The sequence below is a fragment of the Gasterosteus aculeatus genome, chromosome 17, assembly GCF_964276395.1.
Source record: "Gasterosteus aculeatus chromosome 17, fGasAcu3.hap1.1, whole genome shotgun sequence".
NCBI lineage: Eukaryota > Metazoa > Chordata > Actinopteri > Perciformes > Gasterosteidae > Gasterosteus > Gasterosteus aculeatus.
Genome location: NC_135705.1, coordinates 20,695,143 through 20,715,940, shown reverse-complemented (window position 1 = coordinate 20,715,940; position 20,798 = coordinate 20,695,143). Strand labels below are relative to the sequence as shown.

At 42.9% G+C, this 20,798-nt stretch overlaps 1 protein-coding gene across 1 annotated transcript in view; it reads right to left on the bottom strand.

The window, feature by feature from the left end:
- Positions 1-5,959: 5,959 nt before the first annotated feature.
- cntn3b (contactin 3b) overlaps positions 5,960-20,798 on the bottom strand; it is a 41,738-nt gene continuing 26,899 nt past the window's right edge. Inside the window, exons 12-23 of the mRNA XM_040203862.2 lie at positions 19,605-19,732; positions 18,623-18,798; positions 15,838-15,955; positions 14,976-15,134; positions 14,688-14,837; positions 13,422-13,492; positions 12,732-12,966; positions 12,217-12,326; positions 10,929-11,115; positions 10,070-10,182; positions 9,811-9,976; positions 5,960-9,273 (exon numbers count right to left, since the gene is read on the bottom strand). Coding sequence (XP_040059796.2) covers positions 9,182-9,273; positions 9,811-9,976; positions 10,070-10,182; positions 10,929-11,115; positions 12,217-12,326; positions 12,732-12,966; positions 13,422-13,492; positions 14,688-14,837; positions 14,976-15,134; positions 15,838-15,955; positions 18,623-18,798; positions 19,605-19,732 — 1,705 coding nt within the window. The 3' untranslated portion in view covers positions 5,960-9,181. The remainder of the gene's footprint in view (positions 9,274-9,810; positions 9,977-10,069; positions 10,183-10,928; positions 11,116-12,216; positions 12,327-12,731; positions 12,967-13,421; positions 13,493-14,687; positions 14,838-14,975; positions 15,135-15,837; positions 15,956-18,622; positions 18,799-19,604; positions 19,733-20,798) is intronic.

Here is a 20,798-nt window from a genome sequence, read left to right as displayed (position 1 = left end):
TACCGTGACAACAGGGATGTCAGCTTCGTGTCAATCACACATAAGCAACTTTGTGTTTCAGGTAATTGGGCAAGGAACACAAATTAGTACGAAGGTAGACAAACAAAAAAAACTGTTTTGACAGCAAATTTCTTGCATTACAAACAAAAATTTAGCAAATAAAAATATATACACAAGAATATTATTTGTTAGTTTTGCTTATGGAACTAGAATTTTTGGCTGCAAAACAAAAACGTTTGCCTCGGAACAAAAGCTGTTGTGTGAGAGAGCGATTGGACTTCATGTGAACAGCTTGTTTCAACAGCTTTAAAATAATGAACCAATCAGCTAACCTTCTATACTTCCATTTATTCTGTACTATGGATGTAATGGTACATTTACTTTTAATCTTAGGCCTTAAAAAAGTGGTGATGTTAAGTAGTCTCATGTGGTCCTCACATGAGTGGGGTCTTACTGAAGTATTTCATTCTGCACAACATTCAAATCTGTTAAGTTTGTGTTATTCATAGACCTTATTTAAATCCCTCAGCTTTGAGACGAGACGTGAGAACCAGAAGTGCCAAAACACTGACTAATTCCTGCACCACTCTATTGAGATGTATTATGATGGGAGCAAATCATGTAGTATTGAGCAACTAGCATCTTGAGCAGATATTAGGATATGAATCCACATAAATATGAAGGGATATCATGTATACAGGTTATATTATACATACACAGACTAAACTACAGGTTTTTAGCTGTTGTGCAGCCTGAAAGTAGCAGGAAGGGTGAAGCAGCCGGGGGCTGAAGGAGCTGTGCAGAGCAGCCATGTGGGGTGGGAGGTGTTGGAGGCACTGGAGAAGTCAAAGAACATGAGTTCACGGTGCTTCCTGCCTTTTCTAGGGGGGAAACGCATCTCTTTGGTACTGGTACCACGCAGGACGTCTTCCATCGCTGGAAGTGGGGAAACGATCATGTTACCTTCTCGATTTGTTGTGCCGTATCTCAGCGCTTTTAGCAGTGAGGATGTAGCCTGTTTGTGGATCTGTTGTGTTTTTTTCTTTATGAAATGATGTTGGGCAGGTGGTGAACTACCACAAAATGTGAGTTCAGTGACTTCAGTAACAGGCACCAACAGAACACATGCAGGGAGATTGGAATGCCTTTAATTCACCTTCATGTGTTTAACCTTCACAGGAAACAAACCAAGATCCTCCGGCCTTCACTGCAGTCCTTCTAGTCAACACATCCAACTTCTCATGGACAAAGCAGGCGTTTATCGTCCCATTTACTTTAACTATGGGGTCACACCAAGGACAGGGATTGTTATGGATTAACAGATGTTCTCGTCTTGTGAAGTAAAGTTTCAGTTCATTAGAATATGGAGATGAATATTGTGTATGCTACATTTTCCTTTCGAAGTGGTGAGAATGTTGTGCCCGTTGTGCTGAATCCAATTCAAGAATGACCTTTCATATTGAACTTCTGTACTTTTAGTAGTTCATAGAAGAATCCTCCTTTTTAATCCCTTTACCATCCAAGTCTTTGTGTAGTCACATTCTGAGCTTGAAAAACTCAATTTATCTGATCTAGGCCACCCTTTGAAAATAAAACGCTGTTAGCATTCAGAGGCACACGCTAACCTTGTTTTTCTAATTTGTTATCCCTTATCTGTGCAGCGATGGGCGATGCCAAGCTTCCCACACATTCAGTGCATTTACTGCTCGCAGCAGCCCCCCACAGTCCCCTGCTGCTGGCCACAGAGCAGCACCACAAGGGCAAACGGGGGCTAAGTGCCCATAACAAGGGCAGCGGGATGCTCGTCGTTGAGAGAGGTGAAAATACATCCCTCATTCACTTTCCCTGCTTAGATTTCCCTCGCTGGTTCTGGGATTTTAAGTATAAACTTTCTACTTAGAAACCTGTCTGACCCTCACAGATAGAAGAGTGTTGAGCCGCAGTCTTTTTCTGGTCCACTTTAATCAATCTTGATCTCAAATGTTCAAATACTTGTTACACTTTTACGGCCAGTTCCCACATCAATACCTCAGTCTTCTGAAGGCTTTGGGTCTTGAGACAGAAAGCAATGTCCTACTTGTCCGAGGTGTGTCAAGGCACAACTTGCCAGCAGTTACGGATTCACCTGCGGAAACCCCTGGAACACATCCACGGTCTTCTGGTCTTCCACGCGTGACCAACAGCCTCGTGAAGAGAGCCTTGAATTTACACTCCAAAGCATAAGTGGACCTATGTAAATACTCGTGAACGCCTGCTGCCGACGACGTGCTGCTTTATATGATACTGAAACATTTTCAATTTAAACACATAGCATAACTGAAGTGTATAATATGGCAGAAATACCATACGACAGTTAAATTCTACCATCTTCGGTTCAATCAGAAGAGACAAGTCCGTAAAGAAAAGATAATTGCTTTTATTAACAGATGATATGAGACTCTTCAGGCACATTTGTAAGCGAGGGAGCTTCTGTTCTGGGCAGCAGCAGGATGAATCCCCCCGTGGAGTCCAGACCTGGTGATGGTGTTGGTTGATGAGGCTGATAGAATGTGGAGGTGATGACGCTGATGATGATTGGGAATACATTCAACATAAACAGCCTTTCAATGAAAAAGAATAAGTATCAACATAAGCTTGGTCCAGATTTATCATTTGCTGTTTGAGATGCTACTTTCCCTTTCTTCATTTGTGCCGACATTATGGATCCCGTCTAAACGCTTTGCTCTGCTGGTGTCTCCACAGTGATGGATGGAGCTTGCATCAGGAGGCTCCTTCTCATATTGTTCTCTGGCCACACAGGGCAGAAAGCCCCTCATTAACAAACCTCTCCATCCATTTCCAACCCTTCGTCCTGTGTTCCTTCCCTTGTCGTCTGTAGGGAAAGAGGACGAATAAAAAAAAAGAAGGGGTGCCCTCCTAATTAGTGATCGCTGATGGAGCATCTATAAAGCCCAGGGGACGAAGCTGAGGAGCAGTCCTGCTAAAGAAATCTATGAATAGCCAATGTGGCAGAGCCCTTCATCTGTACCTCAAGTCTAGTGCATGTTGCCGGAAGGGACACATCGTTTACTCATCATTTACATTTGAATGGCCTTTTGATTTTGCAGTCACAGATTCAAGTTGCAAAACATTAATAAACATGTGTGTGTGTGTGTGTGTGTGTATATATATATAAGAGCATCCGGGGAAAACTGTAAAGCTACTGACCGTACACATTATATCTACTTAAACTATTCCAAACTAAAACTAGGGTGTACAAAATCCCTTTTCATCATTTTAACTAACTCCATTCTGACATTTATTTCACAATCTATTAACTATCACAGCAAGAGGGTGAATTAATCTACTGTTGAAATGAATAACTGCTACTTAACTGCCAGCAACTTAAAAATATTAAAAGTAGTCCATTTTCTTTTTGCCCTCTGAGGACCAGCCGCCACTGTGAAAGTATTCAGTAGATATTTTCAAAAGGTGCTAAATCTAGAGAGAAAGTCGGCAACACGGACTTCTCATCACTTTAAACCTCCCTTGGAAGCCGCTCCGCTGAATGTTTTAACTGTAAAACTAGCAGCCCTAGACTCCCGGTCACACACACAGATAACAACATAACAACTTTTTAAAGTATTTTGACGGAGCCTTTGTTGTATTGATTGCATATTGACCCAATTTCAGCAAATATGTAAAAAAATATTTCACAGCATTACCGGCCCTTACTTCAGAAGGAAGAGTGACAGCTTGTGTCAAGGCATGTTTGCGCTGATATTTTGTCATTTTCATTGATCTAAAAGATTGATCCGATTTCAATTTTTTCCTGGCAATTTCATTGGAGAAAGGTCAGTCTCTGTGGATTTTTACGAAAGATGAAACATTTCTGTGGAAAATAACTCTTAAGATACCATGTGAGTGAAAGTATTTTTCTCAATTGAATGAACATTTCTATTGATAGTTGTTAACTCTTGATGCGGCACATCTAAGGTTCTGTGTGAAATTAGAATGAAGCAATTATAAAACCATGAATAAATAAGAAATCAGGAAGTGACCTTGAGTAATCTGTAATAAATGTACTCTGCACACAACTTTCAATAGGCAGATCATGCAGTCGCACAGCAACTACTGCCATTGCATTTTATGACAAAAGCCTTTCATTTTGATTTCATGTGATTGTTTTGTGGAACTAATGGAACAGCTCTCATGTTGGGCTTGCCACTATATTTTCAAAACAATTTCCCCAAGCTGAAGGAAATTTCCCTTTTCAGGCCAAGACCAGACCACATAGGTGGAGACAGTGGCACTCTCAGGAAATGCTTTCATATATTTCTCATTACAAGGACATTCAGTTGGGATCATTTTATATTCATTATATAATGCATCTCCTTTAAAGATACTGCAGAAAAAGAAAAAATGAAAAAGAACAAGGAGGCCAACAAGGAGGGAAAGCAAATAATTGACCTTATCTCACATGAAAACGGAGGTTTGAATCATGCGGGCTGTGTGTTACTTACAGACGACTCCCGGTCAGAAACAAAGGAGCATCCGTTCTTCACAGAATGTGTGAGGCTAATGATGGGTAAAATGCACAGCGGAGGAGACAGTGCAAAGCTGTCCTTTAATGAATCCGGTGATTATATTCTGAAACACTTACCGACTGCTTGGCGTGAAGTAAGTTCTTGTCTCACTGAAAGGGGCTGCTTGCGTCTGATGTGTGAATCCCACACATTGTGGCTTTGCGACGTTCCTGCCGCCGGCACATTCACTTCAATGGAATTGTTGCTGTGACGTCATCATTGATGTTAAATTTATAATACATCTCAGTTGCACGATGGATTTTTGCTTGATGTCTCTAAAGCCCTGGTAGTTAACTGATGTGAATTATTCAACGACAGGCAATAGATCATCTATTGCTCTACATGCCACTTTAAAATACAATCTGCGGTAAAATAGGTCATTTGTAAATTAGGTCAAATAATTGATATTGGAAACATCTGCACGTTTACGTGCCACAATTTGTACACCTTGGCAGATCGCCATCCAAGGCAAGCAAGGGTTTTGACAAAATGGTGCAATTATAATACTCAGTTTAACTTATTAAGTTATTTTGATATCAAAATGTGCTCATTAAAAGATAACATGTTTTGCCACTTTCAGCGAGCCAAAATTCCCTCAGAGAACAGTGACACAAAAGGGTTAGAAAATAGGACGTTGAATACAAAAGGTTTCTATCAATAGAGGCATCGCACCACTGGGGTGTTGCTGTAACTGAAAAATCAGTTTCAGCACATTTTGTAGGACACTGACTCCCTTAATTGTCTTATTTCACCCTAAACTGTTTCAATATTTCATGGAAGAAGAGGTGATCTTAAGAATGCAGTATTTTATTAAGAAAACAACAAAAAAAAGTTCAATAAAATGTATTTCAGGAGTTTGTTTTTCCCCCCTGGAGCTTTGAGAACTTGTTTAAATACATGCAGTAGGAAGTAGTATAAATAAAATGTATGCTGCGCGCTGCAAAGTAGGATATTTTTTATTACAGCCTTCGACCCCAGTTTTTTACTCTAATTTAATGTAATTGTTTAAAAGTATTACTCCAAACAGTATTTTCCCTGCTGCCTGAAAGTACAACAAACAGTAAGCTGCAGCTTCATCATTTAACCAGAGCACCAGAACCACTGACCTGCCTTCCATCGTGGCCTCTTTCAGGGCGTCAAGGTGGATGGATCAAACAAACACACGGCATTCACTCACAGGACCAGCGTTTGTGTTCCTGGTTACTTGACTGATGCCGTTTTATACCTATTAGTCATATACATATTAGTCTGTAGCTTAAGTCAAGTAAAAGAGAGGTATTTTAATCATTACCATGGTTTTTCTAACCCTGAAGTAGTAGTTTTCTCACCCAAACGTAACTACCACCAATTTAATAGCATTATTGTGTAGTATTAACCACGTGCAAGCCACTGGGTGGAATAAACATTTTTATTAAGTTATAGTTTTAGAAAAGAATCAAACACAAAGTCACAAACCATGATGAACATGCACATTTTTAGTATACAAGACAAAACAGTTACTTTTCAATATGAAAATGCCACTCTACATGTCAGTATCTCACAGAGATCATTGATTAATACACCAGTATTAAGGTTGGAGAACACACAATATAAAAAGCAGTAAGGTTTATCTTTGATGGCCATGTTTTAAAAAATATATGCAAGCTATTTACACCACAGCAGGTACACTCCTTTCTAGTGACAACAACCACGGAAACCACCCTAACACAATAGACCTCGTGGATATAAATAGTTATGCGGCTGTTCTGTGATCAGTGCACTTCAACCATGTCAGCTGATGGGACTAATCACTGCCTTCATTTCTATTAGATTGTACTTTGTTGTATTTAGTGAAAGCAAGAGGTCTGAAACAATAGTTTTGTTTTCTTATGAACAGAGGTAAGAAACATTAGGCTGAATTACAACAATGTAAAAATTTAGACAGCTTTGAGGAACTGCCACACAATAATTAATGACCTGTGAGTCTGCCACCTTGCAAGGAAGTTACCGTATTTAAACACAACAGAAATGCTCAGGAGCTGCTTTGAGGCCTGGTTACACCACAAGCAGGCACTGCTAGAGGCTTGGTGACATCATGACATCTCAGAGGGCTTGTTTGTGAACTAGTGTAGCTAACGAGCTAACCAACATGCTAGTGCTAGCCTGGCTATTTTATTTTGTATTCTATCATTAAAACGACAAACTCCTCAAGCTAGCCAGCTTGTTCAGTGTAGCCCATTAGCTTGGTTTATTCAACATATCCGTACCATAGAAACCTGTCTCATTAAGTAGTCTAAAACTACATTGGCCTACTCTATTTTGGATTACTTAAGACACTTTGCTAATGATCCCAGCATAGATAGCTCGCACGGTTGACATGAATTAATTGCGCCATGAGATTTTAGGCTATTGTTTGCAATACTTGTGTGGTTAGGTTTTAGGTTTTTTCAATGTTTTTACATTTACATTATTATTTAGATTTCAAACCGAATTACTCAACCAGCCAATCGCTTTCAGATCACTGCTGAAATGAAAAATCACAATCTACCACTACACTACAAAACACTTTACGCAACTACAGTGAGATTTCGAGTAAAAAGCCAACTGAAACAGAAAAGAAAAAGAATGCCTTTGACGTGGTCCATTCGGGGGTAAAACAGTTGTGAAACATCATTGACTGTTACTGTAACACAGCAGAACAGGTGCAATACGAGCGTGGCCATGAGTCAAGCAAGCAGCTGAATTGTGACAGCTGTAATAATGGAGCAAGAAAGTCAATATTCCATTGACTGGTCTGCAGCGTTCTAATCAAAGAGCACAGAGCTTTATGAAACAGACGAGGGAGCAGATAGGACGGCCTGATTATGTCGGCCGCTTGGGCGTTTCACGAGGCCTCTGGGGAATGCACACCTGTTCAGACGGCTAAGTGAGAACATCCAGTCACCGCGCCTCAATTCCTTGTGCTTTCATTCGACTTTGGGGGAGCGGGGGCGGTGGGGTAATAGAGTGCAAAATACAGACGACGACAGCCTCCGAGCTAATGACCGCAGACAGCCCCATGTTCGGCAAAGGCACAGTAATGTGTAGCAGTTCAGTTAACTGTACCCTTCCACATCCACGAAGAACATCACCAGGACGCCAGTAATCACACCTTCCTTGGGTCGGCTTTTGACAGACTCATCCACATGAAAAAAAGGGCGTGAAAAGTAGATCCCCCCCCTCGGCAGCGTGGCAACGCTCCTTTGTCACTGTTGAGTCTGGTGTGTGTCCAGTGGGCTGTGATGGCGTGTGGGTAAAATGACAGCCGCGCCTTTCGCTCCATTTCCAGTCAGGGCACTCGCACCGCAGTATTGGCTTCAATTATTCTGATACTTTAATGGCCCATAAATTATGCTTCAGATGAAGTCATACATTTATTAAACCACAAGTCATAAATACTGGGGCCGAAATTTCCGCCATATATCTCAATCTATTGCCCTTTCAGTCAAAGGTAAACCCGGCGCTTGTTCCAATGAAAACTATCAAGATACCCTCTCCAACAACAGGCCCTCTCTACATTCTGACTTTCTTGTCCTTTCTGACAAACTTCATGCGGAGAGAGAAAAGCTAACAACGTCTTCTTCTGCAACATGAATCTTTCCCCTAAGCTATTGGAAAAGGAAAGAAAGAGAAATACGTGAGCTCTAGTGAAGGCACTGTTATGCTGTAGGGTGTTTTCCTCTGTGGTGTGAACATGTTACATGTTCCTGTGATATGGTGTGCATATCTAGAACAGGGGTTGTCCAAATGTGAAGGAGGGAAAGCACACGCGGGATCTGACACCACAGGCCTGTATCTTCAATCTGCAATCCTGGCTTTCTGAGCCAGACTGAGAACACAGAGTGTGATGGGTATTTATTATTTAGAGGAGCGGGGTATGGCAAAATGCCAAGATCTTTCAGAGTATTGTAGAGGAGGCCTTAAGCTCAGGAGACTGTGGCTCTCCAACGCACATACTATTATTTCAGTATACCGAGACACACAGTTGATCAATTTGCTGTGCATCTTTCGCACATCTGTCAAAGCCTGGTAAGATGTTTATGAGCCCGCAATTGTCGTTTCTTTTGGCAAAAGCTGCAAATAATATGATTAGGACATTGGTTGGTGTTCTGTCAAAGTAAATGGTTTATTCTAAATTCAATTTTTGAGGCGATGAAATAGGAATGAAATCATTGAACGAATCTAACTGTTGAGAGGGCAATCTGGAGAAGATGAATAAAGAAACCATAGAGCATGCAGCCTGTCACCTACTTTGGTATAGACTGTATGGGCAAAATCTGTTTTTAAGGCAAGTAGTATCTCCAAAAGATACTAAGATGACAAACCATGAGTTATCATAACTTAAAAAAGAGTAAAAAAAAACTAGAGCACGGTGGCACTTATGAGCGGGGTAAAAATACTGCAGGGTATCATGCACGCGAAAAAATCCTCACGTCTCCATCTGAAGGGCCCTTTGAAAAGAAAGCGCCATGGTCCCTTTAAAGAATTTGGTGGCGTCCGGTCCTTTCCAGCCTCTCCCAGTCGTGGCCACAGAAAGCTCAGGCCTCGTGACTAAAGGGGCTAAAGGGAGGGAGTGGGCGCTGCTCGGGCTCCAGACATCACCAGGAGGAGCAGAGCAGGCCGCCTATGACGACCGTTGACAGGCACAACGGGATGAGGTGGACCGCTCCCGAGCCCCGTGCCCCCATGCCTGCAAACCAAAAATAAGCACAGCGGTTTGTGAAGATCCAGAAATGCTCAGATCAAAAGAAAAAACCCTGCACTTCACAGTGCTGCCTCCTACAAGTCATCATGAACCAAAAGCCAGCTGGGATTTATTTTCATACAACTTTATTCTCTCCCATATCTACATTAACACCGACTTCCAACCGGAGAGGCGGTTTAAGAATCCTAGAAAGATAAAGTTTGTATCATATCAAAGAGGATAGCGGAACACTGGGCTGCCTCACAATTTTTGCGAAGCAGTGGGATGGGAACTGCTTTATATGCTGCAGCGCTCTGCAGCCAGTCAACAAGGAATAATAACCCAATGGCAGAGATGGATGACACCGTACACGCATTTCTAAAAAGGTCGCTTTTCTTGCACTCGAAATAAGTCTATTACACACGGATGGAAAGGGATGCAATGAAGCCGAATTAAATGTACCCTCTGAATTATTGAACCTTGTGCTTTATCAGTGGTCACACGGAGAGTGAAGTGAAGCATAAGAGACAAAAGTAAACTCACTTAATTTATGGATGTGGATGGGTTCGCTGCCCACACCTTCGCCGCCCTCGCTCATGGCCTTGATCTGAATTAGATAGTTGTCGTTGCCGAGGAGGCTGAGCTCCACGGTGGTTTTGTTGATGAGGATGACGTTGATGTCGTTGTTGCGTTGTCTCTTCAGCAACACCTGAAGCAGAGGAGGGTCACGTGGAGGAATTAGTTCTGGCCAGAACCTCTATATCTGATCTGAAGATAAGCTTTTCAGTAAATGGGGACCGACCAGATATCCAGTGACCCTGGATTCTGTCTCCATGGCTACTACTGCATCCCACTGCATTGTGAGTGTGGAGCCAATCATTGTCCATTGTATGTTGAGCGGAGCCCGATCTGGAGCTGGAAAAGGAAATGGTCAAGTGTACTTCAGGATATGCTGCGCAGCTATTTCCTGCTGTTTTTTTTTTTTTCTTGATTGCATTTAGAAGCCTCTTTATATTCCTGCTTCATTAAGCACAGTGTGCTCCACTCAGAGGAATTTAGATGAAAACAAAGAAAAACTAAATTATGCAATGAAGTAACTTATCTAGAGAGGCCTGAGATCCCAACACACTGCAACTTAGAAACAAAGCAAACCAATAACATTGCACCCTGAAAACAGAGATGAAACGCACCAAGTTTGCAACGTGTTTACTTATTAGGTTGCATTTCTGTATTTTTTTTCTCAGTGCTGCACATTTATTATTCATTACACTTGGTGAAGATATCTTCATTTGCTTGCGTTTTTAAGGCTCACTATTTTCTATCCTATATTCTTTACCCTCGTAGGATGCTGGAGTTATTTTTTCCTTATATTGTAGAATATCAGAGGGCTTAAATCCCAAGATGCTTGTGAAACTTTTTGTGTAGACATTTTCAATAGCTGAATTGTCACTGCAGCACCCCTCAACCAACCCACTGCATTTCTTTCCATTCCGAGGTAAATGGAAAGTTCCCATGTCACATTGAATTGCGCGAGCGTAATCAAAAAAGCCAAAGAAGCGCTATGCCTGTCATTTTGAGGACAGTACGATGTCACCCGAGAAAGTTCACGGACGAGCACCATTCGACAGTGAGTTGGATGGCCCCCCCGGGGACGGACTCACGAGGTTTCTTCGTGGTGGCGTTGATGGGTGCCGACTGTGGCCCGGGGCCAGCCGTGTTGAACGCGGCGACGCAGAGGTAGTAGACCGTGTTGGCTCTCAGCCCAGTGATGTTCACAAGAGTGTAGTTGCCAGATATGCGCACTTTTCCAACAGTTTCAGGCTTGGTGTCGTCTTCCCAGTACACAACCTATTGGGTGGGGAAAAAAGATTGAAGCCTGATTCTGGTGGTGCATTTCATCGTATCATTGCGATTTTATATTTCATCACGAAATCCAAAACGTTGAGTTTTTCCCTCGTGGAATCTTAATTACTGATGCACACCCTCTCTGTCATCCGGGCCGATCAAACAACGGGGGGGTTGGTCACATGATGAAGAAAAATCCATAAAACCCCTTCATCTTTTTACTTTTGTCTTAGAAAGCTGTATATTACAGTAAAGAGGTTATGGATTATTGTCCCTAACTACTTTAAATTGCTTTAGAGTACGAACAGATTGCTTTCTTCTTGATGCTCAGGCTCAGGCTATTTATCTCGCAATATTTGATAAAGCAAAATGGACTCGTTGGTCGCTTGCTGTGGGTCATCTTCAATATTCACGCGTATGGAATTAAGGCACCTGAAGAGTTAAGTTGATAAGTAATTAAATTGAAATTTGAGGCCGGTCCTCAGCCATACAATACGTATTGTATTTCAAATGTATTATCAATATAAAAGTTGTAAGCAGAATGATTTGGTTTACCGTAATGTAATCTTTTGAGCATTAATTACGGTAATGGATTTGTATTCAAGACATTGTCTGATTAAAGGCTGAGCTCTGCGCATGTGCTGCTGGTGGCCTGCAGAGATTCTTCAGCTTAAATCCACTTCAGGATGGCGTTTGGAGAAATGAGCTCGGTTCTAAAGGGACAATGTGGCCACCGCCATGGCAACTGGAGAGCTCGGTGCTGAGGGCCTGAGGTGACAGATATTGAAAGAGCACCGCAGGGGTGTGTGAAAAAATAAAACAGCAAAGCCCTCTTTGCATTCTTGAAAGGACGGGGGCTGTTATTTTCCTCGTGTGGGTTTGCTGTTGGCGCACCACCGCGTTGGGGTCATTTCACGGTACCATTACACTAAAGACAATATCCTTATATGTGAGAATATTGTAGAACATTACGGGAAAAGAACCCTCAGAACTATGAGAGGATGCTTATGATCAGATTAAGATGCCACATGGGAGGAGCTCAATTGTCATTTTATTTGAGGGGGAAAAGAGAAAAGCATGATTTAACAGGCATTCACATTGTACCTCGTATCCAAGCACTCTTTCAGAGATGGTGGGGACAGCTTCCCAGATCACTTCAATTTGTACTGCAGATACACTTCTAGTCCAAACCCTCTTAGGAGCCATGCTGGGGACTGCAGAAATAGAGCGTTGGTGAGAGTCCCATCGACTGATCCAACACAAGCATACGTACACACACACGTACACACACACGTACACACAAACACACTAATAGCAATAAAAATAGACCAGTAGTTTCGCTGAAAAGCTATTTCCCCCACTCTCTTCTAATGGGATCTTTGACTGACATAAGGGAAGAATCTACCCGGTAAATTAAATTAAGACAATACCTTCCTGACAGCGCGGTGTGGTAAGTGTCTGCTAGGATTTCCTGTAATCTACCAGCATGATAACTAATATCAAGTTGACATTCTCAGCTTGAGAGGGGTGGAAAAAACCCCGCACTTCATCGCTACTATTCAAGATCATAGTTGTGAGGAGAGAGATTGGAGCTTATGTTAGCATCACTCCGCGCTTACCTTCCTCTGCCGAATACACAGTGGCGATGGAGCTGAAGGGCCCCTCCCCTCGGTTGTTGTACGCCCCCACTTTTACGTCAAAGGGCGAGAAGGGCGGGATGGTGTCGTTGCGGAAGACGTACGGCGCCGCACCGGGCGTTGAGATGACCGATCTGGTCCACGTGACTGTGCCCACGGGCCGGAAGGCGACGATGTAGCCGAAGCCCTCTCCGTTCTGCAGTTCCTCGGCAACAGGCTGGGAGCGAAACACAAAACTATAGTGATATTAAAACGCATACAGACAAAGAAACGGACAGGCCCGCCTCTGCGCTGTCCCGCTGAGACAAGGGCTTCTGCCATTGGACGTTGCAGCCCTAGAAGACTCGCTAAATCACCTTCTGCCATTGGACGTTGCAGCCCTAGAAGACTCGCCAAATCACCTTCTGCCATTGGACGTTGCAGCCCTAGAAGACTCGCCAATCACCTTCTGCCTTACCATTTGCTCCTGCGTGGGTATGCCACGGTGGCTAAAGTACAAAACCCTTACGAGTAAAGGCTGCCTGCCCTATTTCATGCCGGGAGAGAGGGCACTTGGGCCTTAGGTGCTTCGTTCTAATGTGGGTCATAAAATTGCCACGTTCAATTCTGCGCAGTTGAGCAGAAGCATTAAGCGACAGTGGATGGACGAGTAAAATGTAAAAGATGACTTACCTCCCATGTTATTACTAATTCAGACTTTGTACCGCCTCCACCTCCAACATCAGTGGGAGCTGTATCAGGAACTGAGAGGTAAAGCCCAGAGGGGAGCAATTAGAACGCAGTTTAAAAAGCTTGAATAGAAGCCCAAACTGTACTCGTAGCCTTATGACAAGGCTTCCTGCTGCAGATGCCATCTTCTATTTTACACCCCGCAAATCGCTCACTGTGCAAACACAAACAATTCTGAGAATAGTGAGTTGCTGATATTTCCCAAATGTCACAGTGCATAAACACCAAGCCAAGATCTGTCGCTTTGCGAATGACACCCAGCTCCAACCCACTTCATTCATGCTCCCACTCAAACACTTTTTGTGCAGCGCAGTGAGATGGAAACGCTGATGGTGTAGGAGGAGCAGCACTTGTGCACATCCTTTTTACTGTCCTATAGTAAGTTGAGCGTCACATTTTATGTGTCAGCAATCATATCTGCTGCTCATGCAAGGCTGTATAGAGTTAAATGTTGGGGGAATAGATCCACTCCTGCTTCCAGGGATAAATACCTCAATATTATAAATATCACTTCTTACACTGGCACATTGGGGTCCTCAAATAAAAGATGTATGAGCCAGAGCATGAGAAAAGAACTAGGCCATACATTAGGATTACAGTGATCCTTGTAGGATTTTGAGAAATAATGCCCATATACTGTAAGAAAATAAAAAAAGAAAATTAAATGAGATTATTGACTCACGCATTTCCGATATTTTTTGTCATGGAACCAATTTGCAATTTTGGATCAACCTCATCCTACCTCAGATATCACCGTCAAAAAGTTCAAATAAAAATAAGAACACTACTTAATTCAAGACAAAACTCAGTCAGTGGCCGATATTCTTCATATGTCACTAAATATATTCCGCTTCAAGCTCCTTCATTATTGGAACCTCACAGCAATGCAATGCATTGCCTGATCAGTATTTAACCACAAGTTTACTCAAACATCAGATTCATATTTCAAGCTGCCTGGATGCACAAAGCTCTAAAATCACAGCTGTCGGAAACGTCATTTTCTGTCATTTTGTCTATTGGACACTTGACAGTTTCGTTTCCAAGATTGTGCAAAGACCCTGTTGCTCTGCTTCCATGTAAGAAAACAACTCAAAAGGAAAAAATAAAAAAAATAAAAAAAAGATTTACACATTACATGTTTTATTCAGATAGTTCCCTGATAAACAATTACTTTTAAATTGCTGAAAATCTGTGTTTATTTTCACTCACTTGTGTCCTCTGTCCTGGTCTTGGCTGAAGACGGACTGGGCTCTCCCAGGCCAACGACATTGCGGGCCACCACCCTGAACTCGTACTCCACCCAGGCGTTTAGACCCACCACCGTGGCTGTCAGCGTGTTACCGTTGACCATCTCCGGCACTGCCAATTGGAAACGTGTTCTTTAGAAAACCAGGTTGTTGCACAACTGGACTCAAATTGAAAGATGAATTAATGAAAACCCTAGAATACAATCCAGATGAATATTGTAGAGGGACAGGGGGGAGCGTTCCACTATACCTGTGTCAACAGCCTGCCAGCCCACAGTAAAGGGCGTGCGGGCCTGGATGATGTAGCCGGTGATGGGGCTGCCGTTGTCCCTTCCCAGAGTCCACGAAAGCTGGGCCGTGCTGTCTGTGATCTCGTCCACTGCCACTTTGTCCGGAGGACCTGGCGGACCTGGATCAGTCAGACAATGAAGATCCATGAAACCTCATCCTATCAAACTCATTAGGAGTTCTGCCCCTTGTTACGTATCAAGGCCACCGTGCTCCCTTCAATCACCGGCTTCATGCTTGCCGTGTGCATGCGGGGACTTTAGTCACTGCGTGTCTTGTGTGCAGCGCTACGAAGTGATTACTGAACGGAATGGGATCATTCATGAGAAAAGGAGAGAGCACTATAAAAGAGGACGAAAGAAGAGTCAATGTCGGAGAGTGGAGCGAGCAGCCTGAGATGTCAGGTGCTCCGACGTTTCCATCTCGCTGTTGTTCACTCAACTAATCAATTATTTAAATGCTCCCTAGGATAGTTTGCCCATGTGTAAATGAGCCAGTTATTAGTCATTTTATGTGACAAACATGGCCACCTTAAAGCACCTGGGGACGTTATTACAGTTTGTCAAGGGGCATGAACACCAATGTAATCAGAGATAAGGCGGGTACACAGAGCAACCAAAGAACACATTTTATTCAGCAAGACATATAGAATGTAAACAGAAGCTGGCAAAACTGAGTGGGGCAGCCGCAATCCATTATATCCATCTCTGTCAAACATCTTTCTCTTAGGATGCTTCAACGGCCACATTATCTCACAGTAGATGCAACAGGGTGTTCGTGCGCTGGCATGTAAACAAGCTCTGGAAATCCTTTGGCATTCTTACCTTTGACAACCAAGATGGCAGAAGTGGACAGGCTCTCCACGTCAGTGTCAACAATGCAGATGTATTTACCCCCGTGGTTCAGCTGGATGTTTCGAATCATCAGATCCCCTGATATGCTCTGGAAGGGGGGGAGGGGGGGGTGGGGGGCGTATGATTGTTGGAAAACATGAGGCTAAGTAAGACATGCAACGTTATTTCATCACCCAGCTTTTGGCATGAGGATGTTTGAAACATTGATAATGCTTCGCGCAATCGCATTGTCTCCAGGCCACAGATTTCTGCATCTCTTCAAACAGCAACAACAGACATGGCAGATGTAGTCTGCACAAATAGCGCTTTTGGCTGTCCTTCAGGCGTAACCCGACCAACAAGCCCCTACCAAACCCACCACCCCCACCACTTACAAACAGCTACCAGCTATACACAGGACACGCAAGACAAACATAGTCGAGTTAATTGGGAAGCCAATCCTAATTATTCTGTAATCACATAAGCTCAAGCAAGATATGAGTATGACTCCCTGTGTGAAGCAAATATTATTTTACATAAGCCGAATGCATGCGGCTGCAGTGAGGGAACATGGCCAAACACAAACACTGTGATCTTTCTCATCGGTTGACATGTATTATTAGTTTTAGCTGCATGAGAGACAAGCTGGTGTTTTTTCAATATTTTTTTTCGTCAACAATCTCATTAAATGAGCAAAATCCAACTATACCTTTGTCTGTTCTTCTTTCTTAACATCTTCCCTGCACTGTTTGAACTGCTCAGACCCAAGCTCATCTTTTCTAACTGACATTAAAAAAAAGAAAAACCGACAAAAGTCTGGATGTCATATGACATACCACTTACAAAGGAATAATGGCCAATTTGTCTGACTATTTTCAGCCGTGGATGAATATCTGTTTGGTTTTCTTATGTCTGATCTAGTATACAACAGCACAAATCAACTTTGGTGGCCGTGTTCGTTGTGAATAAGGAGCATGTCACCCATTGTCATTATCTCACTTAATAGTTTTTGTACAGTCGTGGAGCTCAGCAGCACAGCAATATTTGTTACGATGCATGCGTAATTTTTGTTACTCAATACAGAAGCAAAAAGGATTTGACTGTCAATCAAAAATTTGGGCTCATGAATCACACTGAGGAACTTTTTTGGTCAGCTTGCGGTAAATTCAAATAATATACCGAAATGAAGTGTTGAATCCTCCCAATGCATCTGTTTCTTTGCCTCATTTCTACAAACCAGCTAAGCGAAACGCAACATTAATGGAAACCAAACATCAACCTCCGTTCCAGGACCAGTGGGCTCAGGAAAAGGTGTCAACACCCTCAACTCGGCACCAGGTTGACAGCCCCTATCCCCCCACCATAATCTCAGTACCAGTACTCAGTGGTCGGGTACGATCTATTAATTGTCTCTTGTGGTCTTCTGATTCATTTACAACTACAACAAAACAACAACACTCACAAGCCATACCCTTTAAGAGGGCGCAATGTATGCAGAGTCAAAAAGTAATTTGCACTGTTGTAGTAACATGTTGTATCCAGACAGCATTATTCTCGTTTTGAGTGGGTGCTGGAATCCACCTTTGAAAGTCACCTCTTGAGGAGTCTGTAACAAAACATGTGGGCTTGTGAAACAAAGTGTGTTGCTTTTAGAAACGTGTCACCTGGGGGCGAGCCAGGTAAGAGTTGCTGCAGTCGGATTTCATCACCCTCCGGTGGCAAGTGATCACACCTCCCCTACGCAGCAACAACACTTCTATGCGTCCATGAGCTAAAGAATCTCCTGCTTTATTTTCCCTCATACCCCTCCCTTACTTCTCCTTTCCCCCAGCGGGACAGTTCTCTCTCTCTCTCTCTCTCTCTAATGTCAGCCACCACCTGGCCATCCTGGGAGCATGAGCCCGAGAGAGCAAGACGTCCTTCCTAGGCATGGAGGCAGTGATGAGGCAGATTCGCTTTAATTATGTTAATGAATTCATCAGAAGCTGTTGAGCAGGGGGCTGGTAATCTCTCTGGCCAGGGGAAACAGATTCTGTGAAAACCATATCTCATTATATTCCATTGCACAGCTCAATGTCATTAGTCATTTTCATTTGCATTCATGAAGAATTGTGCGTGTCCACAACACTGTGAGGACATTGAGATATCACGACAACCTTAAACGCATGAATGGCAGCGACCAGGCCGCTGACCACGGTCACTGAGTACTGTGTAAAGCAGAACATTTAAAGAAATGTCATCCTGACGTGCTTTAAACAATTGACTTTCACCTTCATCAAAAAGAGACAAATACTGGACAGAGTCCTCACCTACCATTAAATGAGGGACATGTACGTGCCCTGCCAGCTAGCTCGCTACTTTATTATTTTGTGGCTCAGGATTCACAAATAGGTATGCAGAATTCAGTTACAACAGTGGAAGACGATAACAACGTGTGCTCCCTGGGGGAGAGAGCGCCTAAAGGTGAAGGCATGAAAAGGTATAAAGATCGTATTAAGAAGGACCCTCTTATGAGTGAAATGACATTCCCTAATATATCTTTAGAGGTGTAGCACAGCTCCCACAGCCAATCCATAGAGGTGAGGACCATCTCTTGGATGTTCCATCCGCCAGCGACCACTGTGAAACCCCCAAATGAACAAGCTTTGGCAAACGTTTCGGCGCTTGGGTATTGTGGGTGTCTAAGAAGACTTCAAGAGGGCAGCGGAGAAAACCTTTACACATCACACAGTGTGTTCCAATTAATCCGCCATATGCGATGCTCAAGATGACTCACCCCGCCCACTCTTTCGAAGTGATTGCTGTCTCGCTGGAAGTCGATGAGCTGGCCGTTGAATGCCCACGAGAAAGAAACATCCAGAGCTGGATCGCAGGCAATCTGGCAGGGTAAGACGATGCTCTCGCCAACAATAATCTCCATGTTAGTGGGCCTCACGGTGATCCTGGTGGGCTCTGGCCAGACAACAGACGACGGCGTATGCATGTTAATTCCGCTGCCACGGGAACCTTTGACACCGCCGTGATCCCGGCAACTGGCATCTCACTTTGAATTCAACGGCTGAATCAAGGCATTGTATTGGACGTGTGCTTTCCCTGATTTTAATAAGCTCTTGAATTCCAAGCCTGTCCTTTAGCAACATTTAATGACATATCAGGTTAGCACTTCATGTTCCGGGATCCATTTTTGGAGAAAATGTTTGAAACACGATTACAGAGATGGGAACACATTCCCACTGGTGGCCTGTGGTGGATTGGAGTTTGTTGAGGAAAGGTCACAGTAATTAAATTCTTTGACATTAAATGGTTCAGCTGTCAGTGTGTGAGAAGACTAGAAACTAATGAGAAAAATAGGTCAGGTGGTTACGCACACACAACAGATAAAACTGGAGCGCTACATGTACGTGTTATGTCACTGCCTTCATAAATAATGACCTTTGACTTAATCAAGGATAATGCCTTTGTTGCTTATTCAACAGCTGTTTTTTGATAATGTATACCAGTCATATTAATGTGACAATAACATTTGTTAACGTCAAATGTGAAATGCAACATTCAATCTAAATAGAGGTACCCGCAAGCCAGAATTGAGAAGAGATGGTTGACCTTTACTTTGAAATGAAGTAAACTGACCATCAACTAAATTCGGCCCTTGAAAGGAAGTCCAATCATAGGGCCTAGAAAGACTGTATGATGAGGCTGTACAAAGAGTTATGTTTTGTGATGATACTGCACGGTAAAGAAAGGGGAGCAGGACTCACCGGTGACAATCAGCCTCCCAGTTGTGCTCGCTGTGCCAAATTGATTCTTAGCGACGCACGTGTAGCTGGCTGCATCCCGCCTGGTCACATTGGCGATCATTAATGTCCCGTTGGAAAGCAAAGTGATCCTGGTGGAAGCAGAACAGTGTTTCACTGTAGTGATTGAGGTCCACACTGTACAGTTCAAAGGAAATAATCACCATTCTATTACATCCGTCTACGGTTATTATTATCACCTGATATTCAGTATTTTCCCATAGGATAGTTATTTTTGTATTAATGTAGGTAGTCCATCTTTAGCTATTAATGCTATTGCGAACTATATATTTTTTTAAATGGAACCGCTTCTGAAGGACCCTCATGGTGTCTTAAAGCACTCGAGTGAAAATGAAATTCTTTGGTGGTGGGAAGGTGGTTGAGCCGCAGGAAATGTGACCCGCCACCCTGTCTCAGTGGTTGGCTAACTCTGGTATACTTACTAAATGAGGAAGCAACACCGAATAAATAAAATGTTCCTCACAGGCTTCATGCTGCTGAGGTCACTGAGGACGGCATCACGCTGGGAACCCAAGTCTCTGCATGAAAGTATGTGATGGACTATATGTAAGTATTAGCAATACCCCACAAGCGAGTACATTTCATGTATTGTCCACTGCAGTCCCAGATGGCGTGAGCTAATGCTAATGCTAACATAAAAACTGCTCTAACGGAGACGAGTTGTAGTGAACTCAGGAATAACCTCTATATAGTACAGCAACAACAAAAATGAGCCAGCACAAGCTATTGGTCAAACCAGACCAAGTAATGTTAGCAAAAGCAGTAAAATCCCTGAAGTGTTTTGAACTCAACAACAGTGTGTTTTATTGCCAATAAAGAAATAATCATTTTTCAGGAGAAGGATGTGTTATAAATGTTTTTCACTCTCTTTGAATTACAGGAAAAACAATGAAATCTTTACACCTTCAAAAGCAATAAAGGTGAAAAGAATTATGTTTGAGTTGCTCAAAGAATAGAAAAATATCAACATAAGCTATTGGAGTTCACACAGGGCGAACAGTGGACAGTGCGTTTGGCAATTACACTGCAAGTCTGCGGTTTCTGCTTATATTACAGAAACCTTGTCAAATGTGTTTTATTATTCTCTTCAGTGAAGGATTCACAGTCTGAGTCAAAACCGAATCAGTTCAATGGGTG